This window comes from Myxine glutinosa, chromosome 2 (assembly GCF_964187855.1).
Source record: "Myxine glutinosa chromosome 2, kmMyxGlut1.1, whole genome shotgun sequence".
NCBI lineage: Eukaryota > Metazoa > Chordata > Myxini > Myxiniformes > Myxinidae > Myxine > Myxine glutinosa.
The window spans coordinates 118826300-118850205 of NC_136262.1; the positions used below are offsets into that span (position 1 = coordinate 118826300).

The 23906-nt window shown below is 45.5% G+C and overlaps 1 protein-coding gene across 6 annotated transcripts in view; it reads left to right on the forward strand.

The window, feature by feature from the left end:
- DDI2 (DDI proteasomal shuttling factor 2) overlaps window positions 1-23637 on the forward strand; it is a 40658-nt gene extending 17021 nt beyond the window's left edge. The window contains exons 2-10 of one of the 6 annotated variants that reach the window (XM_068107295.2): window positions 7958-8102; window positions 8582-8875; window positions 9038-9164; window positions 14329-14456; window positions 14874-15002; window positions 15102-15205; window positions 15401-15638; window positions 19535-19600; window positions 23339-23637. In XM_068107295.2, coding sequence (XP_067963396.1) covers window positions 7958-8102; window positions 8582-8875; window positions 9038-9164; window positions 14329-14456; window positions 14874-15002; window positions 15102-15205; window positions 15401-15638; window positions 19535-19551 — 1182 coding nt within the window. In that variant the 3' untranslated portion in view covers window positions 19552-19600; window positions 23339-23637. Of the gene's footprint in view, window positions 1-7957; window positions 8103-8581; window positions 8876-9037; window positions 9165-14328; window positions 14457-14873; window positions 15003-15101; window positions 15206-15400; window positions 15639-19534; window positions 19601-20238; window positions 23119-23338 lie in introns of those variants that run through there. The other 5 variants (XM_068107292.2, XM_068107296.2, XM_068107294.2 and 2 more) reach the window with 5 other exon arrangements.
- The last annotated feature ends 269 nt before the right edge of the window (window positions 23638-23906 follow it).

Genomic DNA, 23906 nt, shown 5'->3' on the forward strand with positions numbered 1-23906 from the left:
ATAGACCGCGTTTCCAAGACGGTCTCCAATGTCAGCCGCCGACTGGGCATCCTACATCGAGCAACGTCTTTCCTTAACCAATCTGAACTTTTAATAACCTGCACGGCCTTCATTCGCAGCTTGATGGAGTAGTGCTCTCCCCTTTGGCCTGGACCTCCTGCCTCACACCTTGCCCTTCTTGATTCCGTGGAAAGCAAGGCCCTCACATTCATTGGGATCTCCCGTGACTAGCTGAGTGTCTCGGCCTGTTATTCTCATATATCAGACGGGTTGGTGGCCTCTATTTTACCACCTTCTTTTTGTTTTTGCACCCTGTGCCCTCTCTTGGTTCTGTCCTTCACAGGTTTCTGCAGGGTGCACATGGTCTGCCACGGGAACACTCTTCTTGTTAAACTCACAAAATCCAGTCTCACTGCTCACCTCCACTCATTTGTTCATCTTTTCTCTCACCCGTGGAACCAACCTTCTCACTCTGTTCATTCTCATTCTTCCCTCTGGAACTTCAAGGCAGCTGATCACCAATACCTCAGGTCATCTCCTATCCCTACTCATTATCTCTTCTACCCCAAATTACCCCATTCCGAAACCCTCCAGGTTATTGTGATTTCCCCCCTCTCCCTCATCGATTAGTTTGTTCGTTGTCGGTTGGTTTGTTCCTCTTCTGTTTCATCCCCACCTTCCCCTTCCTCTTCTTGGTGTGTTTCATTCAGCTTGTGTGCAGATTGTTCACCCCATGTGTCCTGCTCCTCCTCCCATTGATGTCACTCTCACCTCGACTCTGCTGTTGGTGTTTCCCCTTTTCCATTTTGTTCCCTTCCAGTCTGCTCTCACTCCACCACGAGCCTTAACCATGTATCCAAAAAAACATCATTAGCAAGTGAGTCACAGGTAATGCTTGTGCACCTGTGGCCTGGTTTTGGTCTGGTGGCCTGCCAATAGGGACACTGCATCCACATGACTCAAGGTTGACTGTTGACACGTAAACACAATGATGTTATGTCATGACCTAATTGTGCTCCAGTTACAGTACCAATTCAACATGACTGATCTGGCACGTTTTTCAATTAGTTTTCCTTTGGTTCGGAACTAGTTCTTGCACCATTCTGGTGAGTGGGTCCTCACTGTAGTTATGTTGGCATAGAGTGGACCTGCTCGTGGAGATGTGGCATTAAACTTCCGCCTTCTGCAGGAACGAGAGAATTAACTTGGATCAATAGAGTTTCTGGAGTGGAGATCATCATCATCCATATCATATTTTCCTAAATCCAGTGCTGGGACATCGAGCCACCCATTCCTTCTTGTCGAATGCAGACTGCCGCAACCGTTGTGCCTGTGTCTTGTGGTCTACCTCAAGCTGATGTAGCTACAAGGTGCTGTGGCGGTAGCCACTCTCCGAACATGCTCAAAAAGGGAGTGGCGCATATGCGAAATGGTGTTGCAGATGTCATCGACACCGGGGCTTTGTGGTATTGTCTTGTTGGTGACAAAGTCAATCCATTGGCCTCCAAGGATTCGACACTGACGCCTTATGTGTGCGGGCTTGGAACTTTCGCCCATCCTCTGCGAGCAACATCCAGGTTTCGGACCCGTAGTAGCCCAGGAGCATTAGCCAAAAATGAAGGGGAAACCTAGAAGAAATTAGTAGAAAGCTGATTTTTTGCACAGAGCTCCAGAATGTCATGTGGATACCCACAGTACAAAGTCCCACGAGTCCCACCTTGTGGCATTTTCAAAATTCAAAATCGGCTTGTTCTTGTCACCTAACCAACTCCTCCCCCAAATGTTGTCCAAATCCGTCCATACCTTTTAAAACATTGTGCTATATGTATTTTTTGTCCCTATATCTCAATTATGGCGAATCACTTTGAAAACTAAGAAAATATCTTCCCGAAACCTTAAAGTAAGGATAATATTGAACACAAATTGTCGACGTATCGAAAAGTTTATTCACCTTGATAAAAGGATTTGTAACCCAGGACGTGATATATGCATTCTCTTTGAAACATTTATCATTAAAATATCACCTCATTATTAGCTTTCACATAATGTAGGCATTGTAACACAGCTTTAGCAAAATATCACGACCTTTTAATATTGCATTCAGTGCAAACCCTCTCCGAGAGTACTGTATTCCTATATTTTTCCACCCTTCATTACCTCCGCCTCCAAAGGTGTATGGAGGATTGGAGGTCATGTTTTCACCCCTGTCTGTTTGTTTGTGAACAAAATATCTCAAAAGGTTGTGGACGGATTCGGACGAAATTTGGCAGAGTTTTAGCGTTTGTCACAAGGACGAAATGATTAGATTTTGGTGAAGATCCGGATCCGGCTAGTAGAATTTTTAAAGTGATTCTTCATCATTGGGAGATTGGGCCAAAAACGTTACATATCAGGATATCTGAAAAAGTTGTGGATGGATTTGGACAAAACTTGGTGGACCAAGTTTCATTGGGTGTGTGACAAGGATAAATAGATTCGATTTTGGTGAATATCTGAATATGGATTCGGATATGAGAATTATTTAAATTTTCACAGAGTTTTGTGGCACGAATTGTGGCACGAAAATGCCACAAGGTGGGACTCGTGGGACTTTATATTGTGGGCATCCACATGGTATTCTGAAGCTCTGTGCAAAAAATCAGCTTTCTACTAATTTATTCTAGGTCCTAACCTAATGCTCCTGGGCTATAGAGGAGCACTGACAATATACAGCCATACTCTGAGTTTTGTTGACAGATCAAGTCATTTATTACGCCACACATGGTTCAGCTGATCAAAAGTTGATGAGATTGAGACCCATATGTCAGTAAATGTCAGATGAGGAGCAGCCAGTGGAGTCTATATCACATCCAAGGTATCTGAACCTCTCTGTTGCTGCAATGCTCTGGCCCACATTGATGACTGATGTCGGAGGTGGGCTGGGGCCTATGTTCTGAACCTTGGCTTTTGTCCAGCAAATGTGCATTCCCATTTTCCCGGCCTCTTCCTCAAACTTCTGTAGCGACTTTTAATGTGACCGATGCAACAATATTCTCAAACTACTGTATACTAGCAGAGTACCCACTCAACGGGCGATTTTGCTCTAAACATGCACGCTCTTCTGGCACATACCTTTATTTAGCCAGTGTATAGGCAGCTGACTGCTCCCTGAATATCTCCCCAAAAAAACCCCAGGTTATGTGCATGAAGCAAAAACATGCCTACTGCTTATAATTCAAAACACCTCACTGTATTGCCCTGGAAAATGTAAGGACAGGGGGGACATGTAATACCTTCTTCCAGATGGAGGTGGTGCTACACGATACACATTTACATTTAGAATTTGTGACTCCGAAGACCACTGGCAAAGATAAAAACACATCTATACACTAATCAGGGTCGTGCTGATCCTATGTAGCAAGTATGGATGTAATCGGGCCAGAACTGTAGGAGTAGCGTGTCAAACAAACACACACACACACACACACACACGCACACGCACACGCACGCACACACACCATGAATTATAGCAAGGATATCTGTTTTGCCCAACTCACACTCTCGCTCTCATCATAATCGCAATGATCATAATTAGCCTCATCCATTCCCAAAAGTGTATGTGTACGCGTGTGCGCACGTGCACATGTGCCTCGTTGGTCGTTATCTCCACACGTGCGCGGCTTTTAGGAGACGGAACGGAGACCAACAGGTCTCAAAATATCCAACGCCATAGTTTGGAAATGTGGAAGCCATTTTGTACCTCACCACGCACTATCAGTGGTGTGTCATTGACAAGCATATACAGTGCCTATATATAGCCTACACCCCCCCCCCCCCCCTTTTGTTGCCTTATAACCTGTAATTAAATTGCTTTAAATCAGACTTTCCCCACCTTTATTTACACATGGTAACCCACAACTTCCAAGTGAAAAACAAATTCGACAAGTTTCAGAAAATTATTTAAAAATACAAAACGATAATATCTTGGTTGGATAAGTGTCCACCCCCCTTATAATAGCAATTGTAAATTAGCTCAGGTGTAACCAATCACTGGCAAAATCACACACCAAGTTTATTGGCCCACACCTGTGCTAAATTGTAGTGATTCTGATTATTTCAGCATAAAATCTGCTGTTCCTTTAGGTTTCCTCTGCTGGGTAGTGCATTTCACAGAAAAGACTCAACCATGAGCACCAAGGAGCTTTCAAAAGACCTCCGGGATAAGGTTGTGGAAAGGGACAAATCAGGTGATGGGTATAAAAAATATTTCAAAGGCCTTGAATATCCCTTGGAGCACAGTCAAGACAATCATCAATAAGTGGAAGGCGTATGGTACCACCAAGACCCTGCCTAGATCAGGCCGTCCCTCCAAACTGGATGACCAAGCAAGGAAGAGACTTATCAGAGAGGTCACCAAGAGACCAATGGCAACTTTGATAGAGCTACAGGCCTTTATGGCAAAGACCGGTCACTGTGTGCATGTGACAACAATATCCCAAGCATTCCACAAGTCTGGCATGTACGGTAGGGTGGCAAAAAGGAAGCCATTACTCAAAAAAGCTCACCTTGAGTCCCGTTTGAGGTACGCAAAATGCACTCCGGAGATTCTGAAGCCATGTGGCAGAAAGGTTTGTGGTCTGACGAAACTTTTTGGCCTAAATGCAAAATGTTACATTTGGCGCAAACCCAACACAGCACATCACCCAAAGAACACCATCCACACTGTGGTGGCAGCATCATGTTATGAGGATGTTCCTCATCAGCAGGGGCTGGGGTACGTGTCAGGATAGAAGGGAAAATGGATGGAGCAAAATACAAAATAATCCTAGAGGAAAAACTGCTGCCCTCTGCAAGAAAGCTGAAATTGGGACGGAAGGTCACCTTTCAGCATAACTACGACCTGAAGCACACAACTAAAGCTGCACTGGAGTTGCTATGGTACGAAAAGATAAATGTCCTTGAGTGGACCAATCAGAGCCTCGACCTAAGTCCAATCGAAAATCTGTGGCAAGACTTCAAGATTGCTGTTCATCAACGTTCCCCACGTAACTTAACTGAGTTTGAACAGTTTTGTACAGAAGAATGGGCAAATATTGCCCAATCAAGGTAGAGACCTATCCCCACAGATTCACAGCTGTAATTGCTGTCAAAGGTGCTTCCACCAAGTATCAACGAGGGGGAGGGAGGAAGGGGTGGATATTTATCCAACCAATATATTGTAGTTTTGTATTTTTGATAAATTTTATTAAATTTTGAAGTTGTGGGTTATGATGGGCAAATAAAGGTGGAAAAGCGTAAAAAGCCTGATTTAATGCAATTTAAATCCAGGTTATAAGGCAACAAAAGGTGTTAATTTTGAAAGGGCTGGTAGACTTTCTATAGGCCCTGTAACCATGAACCGTCACTTTCAATGGGTGAGAATCGGATGCACTGCCCTGACGAAAGCCCAAGAAGGCCTAACCTGGTCAGTAGCTTCTCCTTTTCAGCTACTGCATGGGGACATTCACCATCTGAACTGCAAGGCCACAGTCTTGGTGAAATAGGTTGCTAGTTCGTAACGAGAAATATGCTACTGATGTGTCATGTCATTCCTTTAAATCGCTTTAACATAATTTATATATAAATTTTCCAATACGTTACCAGGATTACCTTCTTTCTTTTTTGTCACGTCTTGCACTTATGTGAGTATCGTGTTTGTAACGTTTTTTAACGTCCCACGTGTGACCCCTTGTTTATTATTCCCGCATTGCTAACAAACGTGACAATTGTTTCAGAAAGACGTAAAAGTGCAGACGTTCATTATTTTGTCTCCTGCATATCGAGGGTATGTAACTGGTGTCGAGACAAGATAAGACGAGCGTATTGAGGTAAGCACCAATAAAATGTGTGAAGATAAAACAGAACGGTCATCAACTCAGTTCCGTGCCACCGTCCATGTTTCAACCATTTACACATCACATGGTACATGACAGAAGTATTTCACACCATCTACTCTTTCAGTTGGGCTAGCGGCTAGGGTGCCGGCTTAGGATCCAAGGATCCTGGGTTCGAATCCCGGCCGATCGCTGAATTAACGCTAGGGGGGTTGACTCAGCCTGTCATCCTTCCGAGGTCGGCTAATTGAGTACCAGTTCACTGGTAATTCCCTGTGTGTCGTAAAAAGGCGACAAACAGGGTTGGCGGCAGGAAGGGCATCCGGCCGTAAAACATTGCTTCAAAAAGGGAACCAAAAAACAACAACAACCACGGTCCCCGAAAAAGGCCAACCCCCACTTTGCGGGGAAAAATGGCCTCTAAACGGTGTTTTTTTTTACTCTTTGAGTGCAATTAAAGAAAAGTACATGAATTGATAGACGAATACAAAGTATTATGCGTTTGAACAATAAAGATTTCTCAGGATTGAAGTATGAAAGTTTGAGAGTGATATGTGAGAAAGTTTGAACAGTGTTCGGAGAAAGGAAAATCGAACTAACTAGTTAACGTAACATCTGTACGTATTAAAGGAAAACAGCAATGTAATTCATTCTGAGAAGAAGAAGAAGAAGAATAATGTATGTATATGTAAGAGTGGTAACTCTTCAGATATCATCGGCGAAGGGAAATATGGGAGGGTTGAGGAAGTTAGTGCAGTGAGTGGAACAGAAGGAAGACGAGGAAGATTGGTAGTGATGAGTGGAACAGGATGAGGAAGAGGAAGATATGTATGTAGATTCAGGAACAGTAGTGAACAAGGAAAGTCAGGCTCTGAAGTGTCGACTCTTCATGCATCCGACATTTACCATTATTGTCTCGGATAAGTTCATTCTTTTACGTGTCGTGTTGTAAAAATATTGAGAATAAGTGAAAAACAAATCTGAAACGTGTTACGCTTGGTATCGATCTGCCTCACAAAATGTGTTAAAAATCAAAGGGATTAATAATAATAATAATAATTCATTTATTTTGTGTAGCGCTTTTCAAGAAGCCCAAAGGCGCTTTGACAGAGTGGAAAACATAATGCATAACAATACATGAAAACAACAATTGCAAAAAGACAAGAATCAATAGGGAAATATTTAAAGCAAAAGGAGGGAGAAGGAGAGGAGATAGTCAGGGGTTAAATGCTGTGGGTTGAATGTTGAATGCAGTGTTGAACAGGTGGGTCTTTAGTGATGTTTTGAATGTGGTGAGTGAGGAGGAGTCTCTGATGGTGTGAGGTAGTGAGTTCCAGAGGGTGGGAGCAGCGATGGAGAAGGCCCTGTCCCCCCAGGAACTGAATTTGGTCCGGATGGAGGGGGTCAGGAGGTTGGTACCAGCAGAGCGGAGGTTGTGGGTGGGAGTGTGTCTGGAGAGGAGGTCAGCCAGGTAGGATGGGGCCAGGTTATGGAGGGCTTTGTATGTCAAGAGGAGGATTTTGTACTGGATTCTCTGGGGGATGGGGAGCCAGTGAAGCTTGTAAAGGACGGGGGTGATGTGGTCACGGGTCCGGGAATGGGTGAGTAGACGGGCAGCGGAGTTCTGAATGTATTGGAGTTTATTGGTGATTTTTGAGGGTGAACCATAGAGGAGGCTATTGCAGTAGTCCAGACGGGAGGTGATGAAGGCGTGGATGAGGGTTTCTGCAGCCGTGGAGGAGAGGGATGAGCGGAGACGGGCAATGTTTTTCAGGTGAAAGAAGGCTGACTTTGTGATCTGTTTAGTGTATTTGTCGAAGGAGAGGGTTTGGTCAAAGATGACGCCAGGATTCCGGATGTGAGGGGAGGTGGATACTGGGATACCGTCGATGTTGAGGGCAAAGTTATGGGTGGATGATATTTTAAAAGTTAATGAAGTTAATGATATTAACTAAATTATAACTTGTATTGTTGTGCGTTTGGTAAATGTGAATTATTTTCGTTCTTGGTTTTTGCAGTCAGGGGTTTCTCTATGACTTACCAACCGTTTTCCTCGTTTTGTACGAGTCTCGCATGCTTTGTGTTTGTGATTTGAACTTTGACAGCTGTTCCACGGAGAGCGGGTGATTCAAGGTGGGAACTCCACCCTGCTGCAATTTGGCCTACGAGATGGTGACATGGTGGTGCTAAAGCAGAGCAGAACGCCAGCTGGGCTCGGTACCAGGCATGCCTTGACACAATCCACTGCTGGTACATTCTTACTATCAGTATCTTTCTTACTTTTCCCTTCCTTCTGCAGTATGACATGGCGCTGCCTTCCACCCAGCATGGTTTCTGACGCCCATTTCCACCCGGTGTGGGGCAGGCCTCAGTGGCCCCTTCCCTGGGTACCGTGGTCATGCGGTGCCTCCCCACCTTCTACCCAACATTGCTTGGCATGACCCAGCAGTGCCACCTTCCTTCATATGTAGCATGTTCCAGTAGCATCCCCCTTCATCCTTGCATGGCATAACCCAGCATTGTCCCCAGGCCTCCCTGGGTAGTGTGCAATGGTTCAGCAGCATCCACTTCCATATATGATGACCTGGTTTGCCATTGTGTCCTTCCTTTCATCATATCACTATAAACTTGTATTTTAGATTTCAAATTTGTGTTCCTAATGTTCTTCTCATTGCTTATCGTTGTTTTTGTGTTGTTGTTTTTAATCTTCTTCCTTGCCCCCACCAAAGAGCTCCCAAATATTGACTTTGGCTCCATCAATGTGCCCAGCACATCCCGAGGCAGTCGGCTGGCACAAAGGAACCAGTCGGCGAGTCGTTCTCATGCCCCTGCTGAACCGATCTCTAACCAGACCCAATCTCCCACCATCGCATCTCGGAGATCTTCAGCACACTCGCCAAGTAGAGAGTTGGTCGAAGACCCAGTTGCACTGCGCGAGACGTTGCTGGCATCCCCTCATGACCTTGCACTACTCCGGGAAAGGAATCCACCACTGGCTGATGCCCTTCTTAGCGGGGATTTGGGTGAGATTCCGAATGCTTTGCTGTTGGTGGCTGCTCATTAGTACGCAACATCCAGCCTCACTCAGGGTACTCCGCTTGCTCATTAACGAAGGGGGAGGGTGGAAGATGCCTTTATTTGTGGAAATTGTGTAAATTTGTGTCATTTCTTCATTCTGTCAATAGAGAGGTTCAGCACAGTGTTGAGAGAGCAGGGAGCAGAACGAGCGAAGAGGCAGGCCGAACGCATCCGCCTCTTCAACGCTGACCCATTTGATATCGATGCACAGGCTCGCATTGCAGAGGACATCCGGTACGCACAATTCCAAGACTGCCATGACTCCGTTCACTTCCCCTGATGCTTCTCACCTAGATCTGTTTGCAGATCTTCAAAATTATGATGGGGGAGGGTTGTACTTCATTGATGTACTTTTTGTTTTATTCGCACAAACTGCCATGGCTTCCACCATGATATTGTCGTGTCCCCAGGATTAACACCCCTCGGTGACGGATGGCCAACCGAGCTTTAACTCTGAGGTGTATACCCAAACTATGGCGGTGTTATCTCTTCAGCACGTGCGTGGGGTAATGGAGGGCAGCGAGGTTCTTACCTGTACGGCCGGACAGGATGGTTTTCCGGATGGTTTTCCGAACCACAAACAAATAAACGTACCACCTTTTAGAGGCCATTTTTCCCCGCAAGCGGGGGTTGGCCTTTTTCGGCACTGTGGTTGTTGTTGTTTTTCGGTCCCCTTTTTGAAGCAATGTTTTACGGCCGGATGCCCTTCCTGACGCCAACCCTTTTTGCCGCCTTTAACGACAAACAGGGAATTACCAGTGAACTGGTACTCAATTTGCCGACCTCGGAAGGATGACAGGCTGAGTCAACCCCCCTGGCGTTAATTCAGCGATTGACCGGGATTCAAACCCAGGATCCTAGGATCCTAAGCCGGCACCCTAGCCGCTAGCCCAACACCAGGGACTGGTGAACTGGACTAGACTAGCCCAACACTAATGACACCTCATTATCAAAATAAACGTACAAGACACAGAAATTGAAAGTCACCAAATAAAGGTTTAATGAACATAATGCAATACAATAATAAAAAGGTAACACTAAATTCCTAACTGAGGGACCCTCCATGTGGACTCAAATACAGACACAGGGAGAAATAAATGAAAGTAAAAATGTGTGTAATGTTAGCTGGTACTCAGCTCCTCAAGCGGCCCTCGAACCCCGCCAGCCGCCGACGTGAAGCGAACAGGCCCACGCTCCCTCCTCGACCTTCCTGCTCGGCTGCACCAAGCCCCGATGTTCCTCTCAGGCGCACACGGCTCCAAGCGCAACTGCCACGAGCCAACACCAAGAGAGAGAGAGAGAGTTGCGTCCGCCTTTCCCGCAGCCCGCAACAGGGAGAGGGCAAATGCGACCAGGAAAAGAGAGAGCAGACAACTGTGACCGCTCGCCGGGAAGGCCAGACCAAGAGAGAATGTAAATAATAAGCGCAAGTGCTCGTAATGAATACCTTATCCTGTGCTCGTAATGAATGTCGGAGCCAAAAGTGCGTCCGCTCGTAATGAAACCCAGCGCAAGAGAGAGCGAAAATGGCAGGACGTGTCCTTTTTGTCCCTGGCGCTAGAATGTTCTCTGATGTCACCCGCGCTCCAATCACCGAGTGCCGTCGCATCGCTCTATGGCCATTCTGACCAATCGTTCCTCTCGGGGCGGGGCCTCATGGCCTTTCTTGATGCCCCTTGAGATGACTCGGCTGGGTGGCGTTGGTGGTAGAATGTCCGGATCCGGTCGGTGATTATGTGGTTTATTTTAGGCGCTGATTGCATTGCTGTGGTGTGTGTGTCATAAGGAATGAAGGGAAAAATACAGAGGCGACTACACACAGGTAATGTTACCTTTATACCCCAACCAATTAGCATAGCTCTCTTGAAAATCTCGACCTTTCGATAGTCTGGCATCATGCCTTGCTCTCCAAACTGTCTGCCTATGGAATCCAAGGCCAACTTCATGCTTGGATTACCAACTTCCTCCACTCCCGTAGCCAACATGTGCCTCTTAACGGCTCAACCAATCCTTTCTTCTACTCTCACTATCAAGGCTTGAGTACCCCAATGCAGTGTTCTGGGTGCCATCCTATTCCTAATCTTCATTAAATATCTCACCGACTCTGGAAAATCATTTTTATCTCTTTGCTGATGACTCCACTCTCTACCGTGTCATCCCTCATCCTTCTGGTAGACAGGCCGCAGCCTCTTCCCTCTCGTCGTACCTTGACAAAATCACAAACTGATCAAACAAAAGGAAAAAAAAAATTCAATTCTGAGAAATCCCACACAATCACTCTCTCTCCAAAAGGACCATTCCGCAAATCCTCCCATGTACTTTTCTCAACAACCCTCTCGAAGAGGTTGTCACTCAAACTGTTGGGTCTCACTCTCAGCCATGATGTTTCTTGGGAAAGTCACATTTCAAAGTTGGCCTCCAAAACCAGCTGCCGACTGGGCATCCTTTGTCGTGCCGAGTCTTGCCTTGGCACACCTGAGCTCCTATCCACCTACAAGGTCTTCATCTGCAGCTTGATGGAGTACTGCTCTCCCCTCTGGGCCGGTGCACCTGCTTCACATCTTGCTCAGCTTGACGCCATAGAAACCAAGGCTTTCAAGATTATTTGAATCTCTCACTGAGGCGGATTCTATGGACCTATCAATTCACTATCTCCGAGAGGTCGGTGGTCTCTCTGTCTTCTTCCGCCTCATTTATGGTCTTGCACCCTCTGCCCTCTCTATGCTCTGTCCCCCCCAAGTATCTTCAGGACGCACTTGATCCACCAGCAACCCCCTCCTGGTGAAACTGCCTAAATCCAGAACCACCGCTCACCTCCACTCATTTATTCCTCTTTTTCTCCCCCTGCAGAACCACCTTTCACATCCTCTTCAATCTCATTCTTCCCTCAAGGTCTTCAAGACAACTGTTCACTATCATCTTGTGTCATCCCCCATCCAAAGCCATGATCTTTTCTACACCCGTTAAACCACCCCCATGCTTATCTATCCATCTTGTTCGTCCTTTGCTTTCCCCACAACCACTCATCGTTACCTACATCCCCTGATTATCCGACTTTCTCCCTCTCTCCTGGTGTTGGCGTTTCCCCTTTCTCCTGCTGTTCCTTTTGCTCTGTTGTGGCCTGATCTGTTCTGTATCTTAGCTCTTCCACGAGCCTAGACCTTGAAGCTATAAAAATTGAATAGCTTCCACCATAAACCTCTGGAAGAAGGCCAAAGCTTGAACCTCCTGGTTATCACCACAAGCTACATTTTCTCCTGGGTGGACATTTTCCAAATTGAACTCCAAATCCAATCAGAAATAGAAAATGATCTGCCATGCCTTATTAGCCCCCGTTGGACTTAGTCCGAAACGTGGTCTAATGGATTGGGTCTCATTTGTCCGTCCATGCATGCGTCCGCAACCATATCTCGGAGATGTATGGACCGATTTTGGTCATACTTGGTACAAAGACGATACACAATGGTGTACATATGCACCTCATTTTGTTTTGTGATGTGATCAAAGATGGCCGACTGGCGGCCATGTTAGTTGTAAAATCCCGATGTTGAACACATCCTCAACCGCTTTTCGGACATGCATTTGCGGATGTTCAAACTTGGCACACAGATAATGAATGATGGGTTACATATGCACTTCATTTTTTTCTAGACCAGATCCAAAATGGCCCGACTGGCGGCCATTTTGTTACTTAATCGTGACCCCAACCATTTATTGAACATGCATGGTCCAATTTTGTTTAAACTTGGCAAAAGCACAGCACATGACTGCATATACATGCACCTCACTTTATTTTGTGATCTGATCAAAATTGGCCGACTGGTAGACTGGCGGCTATTTTAGTTGTAAAGAACCTGATACTGACCAAGTCCTCAACCATTTCTCGGACATGCATTTACCGAACTTGTTCAAACTTGGCACACAGATAAGGAATGATGGCTTACATATGCAGGTCATTTCTTTTTTGAGATCAGATCCAAGATGGCCGACTGGTGGCCATTGTGTTACTCAAACCTGTCCCCAACCATTTATTGACATGCATGGACCGATTTTGTTCAAACTTGGTACAAAGACACCACATAAGAGTATACATATGCAAAGGTTTTGTTTTGTAATCTGACCAAAGATGGCCGACTGGCGGCCTTTAACACCGTACAGCAAAATTACTAAAACCACAGGGGCGATGACATTTTATGTCTTTTTCTTCTTCTTCTTCTTCTTCTTCTTCCTCATTATCAAACTTTATGCCCACAAGGAAACTACTATTAAAAGGAGAAGTGTCTGTCCATCCATGTGTCACGTTTCATTCTCAATGGTTCCTTCTGTCGTAGAATAATAAAAAAATGGTACTGTTGGAAAGCTAATCAATACACATTACTTGATTGGAAAGCTAATAATTATTTAAAGCTAATAAAAGCTAATAAACTTTAAAGCTAATAAAACAGGCATCTTTAAAATTAATCTAGCAATTTTTGTTCCCAATCTATATAATCGATTGGGAACAAAAATTGATAGATTAATTTTAAAGATGCCTGTTTTAAAAGATTTATTTCTGGTATTAAAAAAGAAGGGGGTTACATTTATTATTCTGTGAGAGCAGGAACCCTTTAGAAGGACTCGGAAGGTGTGCACAAGCAACAAAAACAACCACCACAACAGCAGCAACAACAACGTGTTATAAAAGATCAATTTTTCACGTGTTTTACTTCATTTCGCATCCTCATTGAGAATTGGAGATAGACATGCAATATATTTGTGAAGTATAACATTCTGTATTTTGATTAAACCTTTCAGCGAAGCGCCAGGTAGACATGCCTAGTTGTAGGAAGTACAATTGCAATTGTAGCACATCCCTCCGACGTCCTACTCTTGCTTCTCGTCGCTTGGCGGACTATAGTTGTAACCATCAGTGTTAACCACCAATATGTCGACCTGCAGGGCCTGCTGCAGTTGGCAGACAAGTTAGTAGCCTTTCGATCTTCTAGCACGTCCCATCTAATTTCACACCTCCTTCACCTTCATGTCTTCATCGCTCCTCAGCTTCATAAGGATGCGCATGTTCGTCCAGTAACCCCACACAATGTGGACGTTCAAGAATGGATTTTTCAATCTCTACTCCTTCTTTGTCCACCATTTGTCCTGCCTGTAAAGTCCAATTCCAATCGTACCGACATTGCTTCAGAATATGCTCAAGACCATCTCACATCATATTCCATCCTTACTCCTAACCTTATGTTCCCATTCCATGTTCTGGATGGAAACAAACTACCTCTGTTTCTGATGAGCACTACAAACTTGGATGATTCTTTGTGTTTGCATGTGGCATTCTCGAAAATGTGTGGTGTTAATGGTGGTTTTTCATTGGTTACAATATGGTACCTCCACCTCGTGCCTGTAGGCAACAGAATGTGGAAGAGAACATGACAATGGCGATGGAAGAAGCCCCAGAGAGCTTTGGCCAGGTTGTCATGTTGTACATCAACTGCACTGTTAATGGGCATCCAGTGCAAGCCTTTGTCGATTCGGGTATGTACCTCCTTGTTCCATGAGGAAGTGCTACAAGCACCAAAGCTGTAGGCCTCCCTTTTCCCCCAACATCTCTTCATCCGTTGTCCTCCCCTACACCTCTCGGCCCAATCCCTCCGCCACCCACTTTCCTCCCCCCTCTCTACTTCCATCCCACCTGTGGTGAGAGGTGCCATCCCATCCCATCCATCGTCCCTCCTCCACCATTTCTTCTAAGTTTGTTCCATCCCCCTTGCCTCCTGCTGGAAGTTTAAGAAACATTCTTGTTATTCTGATGTGATTGAATGTAATTGTGTGTACAATAAAAGTGTACTTGGTGTCTTTAAGCAAGTGTGCTTCTGCCTCAAGTTTGCAGGAGTGCAACGCATAAGGTTCAAAGAGGTGAAAAATGTCCGTATGTGCACGTTGCTGATCCAGGAGCCCAGATGACCATCATGAGTCAGGCTGCTGCCGAGAGGTGCAACATCATGCGGCTGGTAGATCGACGCTGGGCCGGAATTGCAAAGGGCGTTGGTACTCAGAGAATCATTGGCAGAGTGCACCTTGGTATGACCTTCAACCCCCTGAAACTTCACCTCCACCAATCCCCAAGTAGTTTGTGGAGTGGTGAGCTTTGTAATTAACTCGCAATGGCGGGCCTTGCAGGACAAATCCAGATAGAGCGTGACTTCCTCCCTTCATCATTTTCAATCCTTGAGGAACAGCCCATGGATATGCTGCTAGGCCTTGACATGCTAAAACGTCACCAGGTACATGTTTCCAGCAAAACATGTGACACGAACATGTGTCAAACACGGGGAACTTCCTGACCTATTCGGGTTAAGGTGTCTGATTGGGTGTGTTACTCATACCGTGCACCTTCTCTTGGTTTATTTTCCGCAATGAATGGTCTGCGTGGTGGTTTGGATTTGACTACATCAAACATGCCTGTCTGTTGTATGCAGTGTGTCATAGACCTCCGGCGTAACCTGCTCGTCATCGGCACTACAGGAACAGAGACACGCTTTTTGACAGAGTCAGAACTGCCGGAGTGTGCTCGACTAGCCCTCGTCGGGGGGTCAGATCCCCGGTCTCTTTCGGGCGGATATTCCCCATCGCCAGGTCCCACACAGGCCCCTCCTGTCACGGACGTGGAGGATCGTGAACTCGCCGAGGCGCTCCAACAGTCCGCATACGAGTCTGGTGAGTGTGCATTACCTTCGAGATCGGATTTTAGTGAAGATGTTTGATTTTCTTTTTCTCCTCAATTTTAGCAAGATGGTAGCGAGGAGTTTGGGGGTGACATTGAAAAATATGGGAGGAAGTACTTTTCAGGACAAACCCTTAAATAAAATTAAACGGGTTTATAAGCTTTTCTCCATTAAACGTCAGTTGAGTTAGTTGGCCGCTGTTTTTTCGAAGGACCCGAACAGTAAAGATAAATACCGATCGACAGAAATGTCAAAAACTTTCTTCCTGTTCACTGACGAGAGCCTCTCAAGTTTGTCCTTCTTGCTTTGGATTGATCAAATCAGACGACCTGACATTTCATGAGATTTATTCCGATCCAGTTACTTGCATCAAAAACTTGTTACCTGCCACCGAAGGTGGAAGGATGTTAGATTTTTTTTTTTTTTTTTTTTTAGTATACGAACTCAAGGCTCGTGTAAGAGCTGACACATGAAACACGTAAAAGCATAAACAGAAACACACATGAAACATATAATAAAAGGAATAGTAGACAAGAGGGGGAGAGAGGAAAGCACAACAGTGGAGAACAGGGACATCGGTATATCTGTGGGAGGCAGAGGGCTGGGGTGGTGTACACGGGATAAACACGATGGACACGACAAGGACTTTCAGAAAGGAAAACGGAATTTGAAAAAGGTGGATCTGCGGTGTATTAACGGGGGTAGAAAAGATCAAGGTTTTGGATGAGGGAAGATAAGAGATGGTGGTAAACAGCTGTTTTAAAGACCTGGAGGGAGGAGTGGGATTGAAGAGAGTGAGAGAGTTTGTTCCAGAGGCAGGAAAAAGAGGAATGAAGGAGTGAAGGTGAGCAGAGAGTCTTGATTTTGGCAAGTTAACCAGAAGAGGGTTGCTGGCAGATCTTGTGCGACCTGTAGGAGTATTTGGGGGACAGAGCACAGAGAGAGCTGGGGGAGCAAGGCCGGAGAGGAGTCGGTAGAAGACAGAAAGACCACCTACCTACCTGTGGTGAGCGAGTGAAAGGCCCTCAGAATCAGCTCCATCGCGGGAGATTCCAATGATCCCGAAAGCTTTGGATTCAACAGCGTGAAGCCGAGCTAGGTGTGAGGCAGGTGCACCAGCCCAGAGGGGAGAACAGTACTCCATACATACATGTGGATGAAGGTCTTGTAGGTGGATAGGAGTTCAGGTGTGCCAAAGAAGGACTTTGCATGATGGAGGATGTCCAGCCAGCGTTTGGCTTTGGAGGCCAACTTGGAAATGTTTGCCCAAGAGAGATCATGGCTGATGGTGAAGTCACATGAGTTTGAGTGGTTGAACTTCCTCAAGAGGATTGTTAAGAAAGTAGATGGGAGGGTTTGTCAAATGGTCCTATTGAGGAGAGATTGTGAGATTTGTCAGGATTGGAAGAGATATTCAAGGTGTCTGACGATCTTGTGATTTTATCAAGGTCTGAAGAGGGGGAAGAAGGCCGCAGCCTGCCTGTCCAAAGGATGATGGATGTCACGGCAGAGAGTGAAGTCATCAGCAAATAGATAAAGAGGATTTTACAGAGAGTCAGAGAGATCATTGATGAAGATTAGGAATAGGACTGGGCCCAGAACACTGCCTTGGGGCACTCCAGCCTTGACAGGGAGAGGACAGGATTCCGTTGAGAACCACACGTTGTCGACGAGAGTAGACGGTCAGTAAGCCATGTGTGGAGTTCAACCTGGACGCCAAAGGGAGAGAGTTTGGAGAGCAAGGCAGGATGCCAGACTGTATCAAAAGCATGAGATATGTGCAGAATGATCTCATGTCTGACAATGAGGGCCTTCATCCATTGTTGAGTGAGTACAAGCAGGATGCCCAAGGTGGAGGTGGAGCCGTGGAGGATTCTCTGAATCCTAATTGGTGATCTGAGACGAGGCTGTTGGAGAAAAGGAAAGATTTCATATCAACAGAAGCTTCGCTTTGTTGTGGTGGAGGGAGGGAACTCATGAACCATCAACACACATGAAGCAACCCAGAACCGCAAATCGGGGCCTAGCTCTCAAGTGCCATGACATCACATGTCGGAACCCTCACTAGGCCTTGAGGCCTCGCGCACCATTGCACAAAGCACGATTAATTAAGTAAGGGGACATTAGAGGAAAGGAAAGACATGTAATCGGTGGAAATACTGTTAAAGTCGCTCAGTTTGTCCCAGTTACCCGGTTCAAATCCGACAAGTCACTTCAATGCGACCGCAACAGTCAACCGCTTCGGGTTCTTCCCCGCTGGATTACGCATCTAAATTCCGCAATACCATACGGAATGGAAGTCTGAATCGCCCCAATGTTAAGCTGATTAGGTGTTGCGGCGGCTTATGCTAATTAGTCCGAGAAATAACAATACAAAAGGTGTGGAGGGAAAGTCGAGCAGCTGTATGAGAGGTAATGAAAAGACAACTGTGCTGACACTGATTAGGAAATAACTGTCTAATTAATTAATCCCCAATATATTACCCTTGTGATGTCCATGTACCTAACCCACTGTTCACGATACCTCAGTGCATTTAACTTGATAAACTGACTGATTAAATCATGATGCTGTTAATATGGCACAGGCATGATGGGCCAAATGGCTTCTTCCTGCTGTGCCAAACTTTGTGTGTATCCTCATATCAGCGATTGACCTCGTTTGTAGTCTTTAGCGTTTATCTACGTATCATGTGTGTGCGAGGGAAAGGAGCGTGTTTAAAATTAAGGAAACGAAACTTCGATTGATTAACCATGTAAAATACATCACCTGGTAACCTCGAGTTATTGGGATCATAACCGCTCAATAGGAAGTGTTGAGGACTGAGTAAGAGCATGTGGTGTTTGTTTACAAACTGAACGAAGCATTTGCCATCCAACAAGGTGAGCTCGTTTCTAATTCCCAATTTGTGCAGTTCTGATAAACGTGACGTATTGTGCTGAAATACTTACAACACTAACAAAATGGTTTGAGTTGTATTGTGCTTCCATAGAAAATAACATTTTGTCATTTAAGCATAAACAACCTTCACGTGTGCTGTTTCAAACTTACCACTAACACCCCGCAGAGTTACAACTAACACGAGAGAGAGAGAGAGAGAGAGAGAGAGAGAGAGAGAGAGAGAGAGAGAGAGAGAGAGAACGAGAGAGAGAGAACGAGAACGAGAGAGAGAGAGAGAGAGAGAGAACGAGAGAACGAACGAGAGAGAGAGAGAGAGAGAGAGAGAGAGAGAGAGAGAGAGAGAGAGAGAGAGAGAGAGAGAGAGAGAACGAGAGAGAGAGAACGAGAACGAGAGAGAGAGAGAACGAGAGAGAACGAGAACGAGAGAGAGAGAGAACGAGAGAGAACGAGAACGAGAGAGAGAGAGAACGAGAACGAGAGAGAGAGAACGAGAGAGAGAGAGAGAACGAGAGAGAGAGAGAGAACGAGAGAGAGAGAGAGAGAGAACGAGAGAGAGAGAACGAGAACGAGAGAGAGAGAACGAGAACGAGAGAGAGAGAGACAGAGAGAGAGAGAGAACGAGAACGAGAGAGAGAGAGAGAGAGAACGAGAACGAGAGAGAGAGAGAGAGAACGAGAGAGAGAGAACGAGAGAGAGAGAGAACGAGAGAGAGAGAACGAGAGAGAGAGAACGAGAGAGAGAGAACGAGAACGAGAGAGAGAGAACGAGAACGAGAGAGAGAGAGAGAACGAGAACGAGAGAGAGAGAGAGAGAGAGAACGAGAACGAGAGAGAGAGAACGAGAGAGAGAGAACGAGAGAGAGAGAAAGAGAGAACGAGAAAGAGAGAACGAGAAAGAACGAGAGAGAGAGAACGAGAATGTAAGTGCTCTCGTACTTAATTGTTTGCATCTGCTGCCGTGCATGCCGTTTTCTGTGTGTCTAATACCAGATCGACATGGAGACTGACTGCTGGCCATGGTTTTGTCTTCCTTGGCGCTAAAACCACAACAATAAGGTAATGTCTACCTATTTGAGAAAGTAATCTATCCTCACTGCAGAGTGAGTGTGTGTGTGTGTGTGTGTGTGTGTGTGTGTGTGTGTGTGTGTGTGTGTGTGTGTGTGTGTGTGTGTGTGTGTGTGTGTGTGTGTGTGTGTGTGTGTGTTCGTGTGTTGGTGTGTTGGTGTGTTGAGTAAACTGATGTTATGTTACACTAATATTACTTATTGTACTAAGTATTGCGAGCAGCAGTCCAATGTGGATGAAATGTTTTTAATGTAAAGATTGATTTAAAGGCTTTGATGCACTTTATCAGTGAAGGCAAATGATGGCTTCTTCCTAACAATGGACATCTCCATGGTGATAAACGCCACACTTAATACATTTATCACAAAGTACTTGTTCCTGCCAAGAGGGGGCACCACTATCTCAAACCCAAAATATTAAACAGGAAAAGTTTCAATTAGATAAGCTTCAATTACCGCAGAAACTCTACAAAGAGGTTGTAGCACTTGTGTCAACGAGGACTGCTTGTTTCGCTTTAGATGATAATTTAGTTTCACATTCGGAATCTCAAAAGATTGTTTCTCTTTAGTAAGAGAAATCCAGAACCTTTTTATCCTTTCATTTTCCCTCTCATGTCCATTCCTCCCTAGAACTCAAAATTGCAATTCCTCCCATCTCAAACCTTCCACAAGGACAAATTTCACCAAGTGCGGCCCATCATCATATCTCTCCACCACAACCTCATGCCCATGATGTCAGAACGCCGGGGAACGCAGCCGGAGAACAAGCCAGTGTGTTGGAAACGTTAACGACTATGTCCCCGTCGGAAGTTGAACTCGTACGAACGGTTCGCTCTGACGAGGTTGATTTTGGAGTGCAGGCTTCAAACCAACCTGCTGGTGTATCTGCTGAGGCAAGTGCTGCTCCTGCGATTGCCGCTGAGGCAAGTGCAGTAGAAATTCCGAAATCATCAGCTGAAGGCGATTGTTTTAGGATTACAAGCAGGTCTGCAGATCATAGCCAAGCAGAAGAAATATGCCTTCCCATAGAAAGAAAGCGCCGTCGGTTTCAGGAGCCTTATGATGTTCCAAGTAGGAATTCACATTTTGCCATAGTCGGTGAGGAGAGTTTGTTGATGCAATCAAAAGGTAGTAAAGAAAGACTCTTTGTTTTGTCCTCCCAGTCGCAGGTTTCCACAGGTAGTTTGCAATCTTTTGGATCGGGAGATGAATTTGAAAGCTCGCCATTTCAATTAGAGCAAATGGAAACCCAAAGTGATTTTTCAGCTGAGCCTCCTCACGATCCATCATCGAATTGCCATGCCTTCAATGATCTTTCTTTAAATACCGATGAGAATATCACGGATCTAATTTTGGCTCCTCGTATTTTGCCAGAAACCTCGATGTCAATTACTCTCGAGCCATCGTGGAGACCAGAACATTGTGAGATTTTGGACAAATTGGAGACAACAGCCAAATTGGATCCAGAGGTCTCTGGTGGAGACGGAGAAAAACAAGCTTCGAGTCCTGGTGGAGACGGAGAAAAACAAGCTTCGAGTCCTGGTGGAGACGGAGAAAAACAAGCTTCGAGTCCTGGTGGAGACGGAGAAAAACAAGCTTCGAGTCCCAGCTTTGATAGCGCCGGCCATTCCTCCATTCCCTGCTCTTCAGCATGCTCTCGTAATTCGGATTTTAGTCTTGGGGGAAACTCTTGTCTTGTTACAGAGTTACGGCGAGCTGCGGTTCAGACTGCTCCGAAGGAGGACTGAAGTGAGATTAATGTAAGAGGTTTGTTTGTTTTGATTTACCTCTAGAGGTGTGATTAATTGAACCATTTAGTGGCACAGACCCCGTGCCAAGCAATGATGCAGCCAGCATCTCTCTCCCCTTTGTTTCTCCCCCCCCTTTGTTTGTCTCTCCCCTTTGTTTGTCTCTCCCTTTTGTTTGTCTCCCCTTTGTTTGTCTCTCCCCTTTGTTTGTCTCTCCCCTTTGTTTGTCTCTCCCCTTTGTTTGTCTCTCCCCTTTGTTTGTCTCTCCCCTTTGTTTGTCTCTCCCCTTTGTTTGTCTCTCCCCTTTGTTTGTCTCTCCCCTTTGTTTGTCTCTCCCCTTTGTTTCTCCCCCCCTTTGTTTGTCTCTCCCTTTTGTTTGTCTCCCCTTTGTTTGTCTCTCCCCTTTGTTTCTCCCCCCCCTTTGTTTGTCTCTCCCTTTTGTTTATCTCCCCTTTGTTTGTCTCTCCATTTTGTTTCTCCCCCCCTTTGTTTGTCTCTCCCTTTTGTTTGTCTCCCCTTTGTTTGTCTCTCCCCTTTGTTTCCCCCCGCCCCCTTTGTTTGTCTCTCCCTTTTGTTTATCTCCCCTTTGTTTGTCTCTCCCCATTTGTTTGTCTCTCCCCTTTGTTTGTCTCTCCCCTTTGTTTGTCTCTCCCCTTTGTTAGTCTCTCCCCTTTGTTTGTCTCTCCCCTTTGTTTGTCTCTCCCCTTTGTTTGTCTCTTTTCTTTTGTTTGTCTCTCCCCTTTGTCTCTCCCCTTTGTTTGTCTCTCCCCTTCGTTTCCCCCCTTTGTTTGTCTCTCCCCTTCGTTTCCCCCCTGTTTGTCTCTCCCCTTCGTTTCCTCCCTTTGTTTTTCTCTCCCCTTTCTTTAAGGGGATGCAGGTAGAGGGGTCTGCACAAGTGCATTTGTTTTTTGGACAAGGGGAGCCACTGTGTTTTGGATGTGTGTTGCCTTTTCTCGATCTTCCTCGGCTCTTCTTTTACAGCTTCATCTTGATTGGGCTTGGGCCTTATTTACCTGCTCCTCTCTTGTCTGCGTTGTCCCTCTAACCGTTTTATGTGTGCTAACCTTTCACTTGGTTTTGTATATTTTAACAAAACCTACAAACAATCCAGTCCCACACACTCATTTTTGTGCCTGTCCTATCCACTTACCTACTGATCGACTGACTTACCCTAACGACCTCCTCCTTTGCATCGAAAATCTTCTCTGCATCTGCATCGAAAATCCCTGTCATTCCCACTCTGTTCTCTCCCTCATGTTGGCTGACAAGTGTCTGTCCCACTCAGCAAGAAGACAACACCGTTAGTTTCGGTTAGAATCCGAGCCAGGTAAAAAAAACATCGATCATTTGCTGAACGAGCCATCTAGTAAGGCATCGACGGATGTTTGTACAGACAGGTTTCGGACGGCATTCACTGTTATCTCCTGTGTTAGAAGAGCACATTTCATTTCCACTCAAAAGTACTATTTATTTAAAACATTCACAAATATTGTTTTTCTTCGATTTCCCTTCCATTTACCCTGTTTGTCAGCTTTTCCTGTCTATTTACACGTTTCCCGTCTCCGCAGCTCACTCACTTCTCTTGTCCTGTCTGTACATCCCAACTTGTGCTGCCTATACATTCATTACTTCCTCCTTCGGGCCTCCCTCGTGTGCAAACTCCCTCCGCTCTCTCACCGTGTCAACATTGCTCCTTTGCCCTTCAGCTCTTCATTGGGCCTCGGCCTCTGTAAACAAAAAATAAACCAAAAACGAACTTTTATTACAATCCCAAAAACTTTATTTGCAATGATCATCTGTAACCGAGGTTCTGTGAGCACCTCGTTTGTCCCTGTTTGTTGATTTGTTTCATTAATGTGTTAATTCTAGTGGTTAACCAACACCACAGTTTGAAATTTGCACAGTAATTTGAGATTTATTTTAAATCTTGTTTTTTTTCCTGACTGTGTGCCTTCCTTTACCGGGTAAATCAAATGGTGGAGAGTGTGGAGTGTGCGTTTGGAGCTTCAGATGCAATGGGACCTCGTTCTTCATCCTCATTCAGCTTATCGAGAGCGGTGCTCATTTCACTCGGATTATCGAGAGAGTTGCTCATTTCACTACTCGGTGTGCGACAGCAACGGCAAGTCTTGTTTCCGATGAACATCCAGTTCATTACTCGTACCTGTGGGTAATGCACGACTCGTCCGAGATGAAGGGCACGTGCTGGGGTTGAAATCTGTTCGATTGACAGTTATTGACGATTGGTTTTATTAAAGCCTTTCTGGAAATGCACGAAACATCCATTGTGTAGTGATCGATGCAAGGAGAAGTCACGTGAGCACTGGGCTGTGGTGAGAGTTGCAGATGTGGTAGCCTTCCTTTGATTTGTTGTAACAGTCATCACTTTTTATAATGGTGAGACTGTGGCTGATTTTGTGTGTCATGACGTGTGACGTGTATCTAATCATGTTAAGTGCGAACGGGGTGTGGGAGAGGAGAACGGGGCGTGGGAGAGGAGAACGGGGCGTGGGAGAGGAGAACGGGGCGTGGGAGAGGAGAACGGGGCGT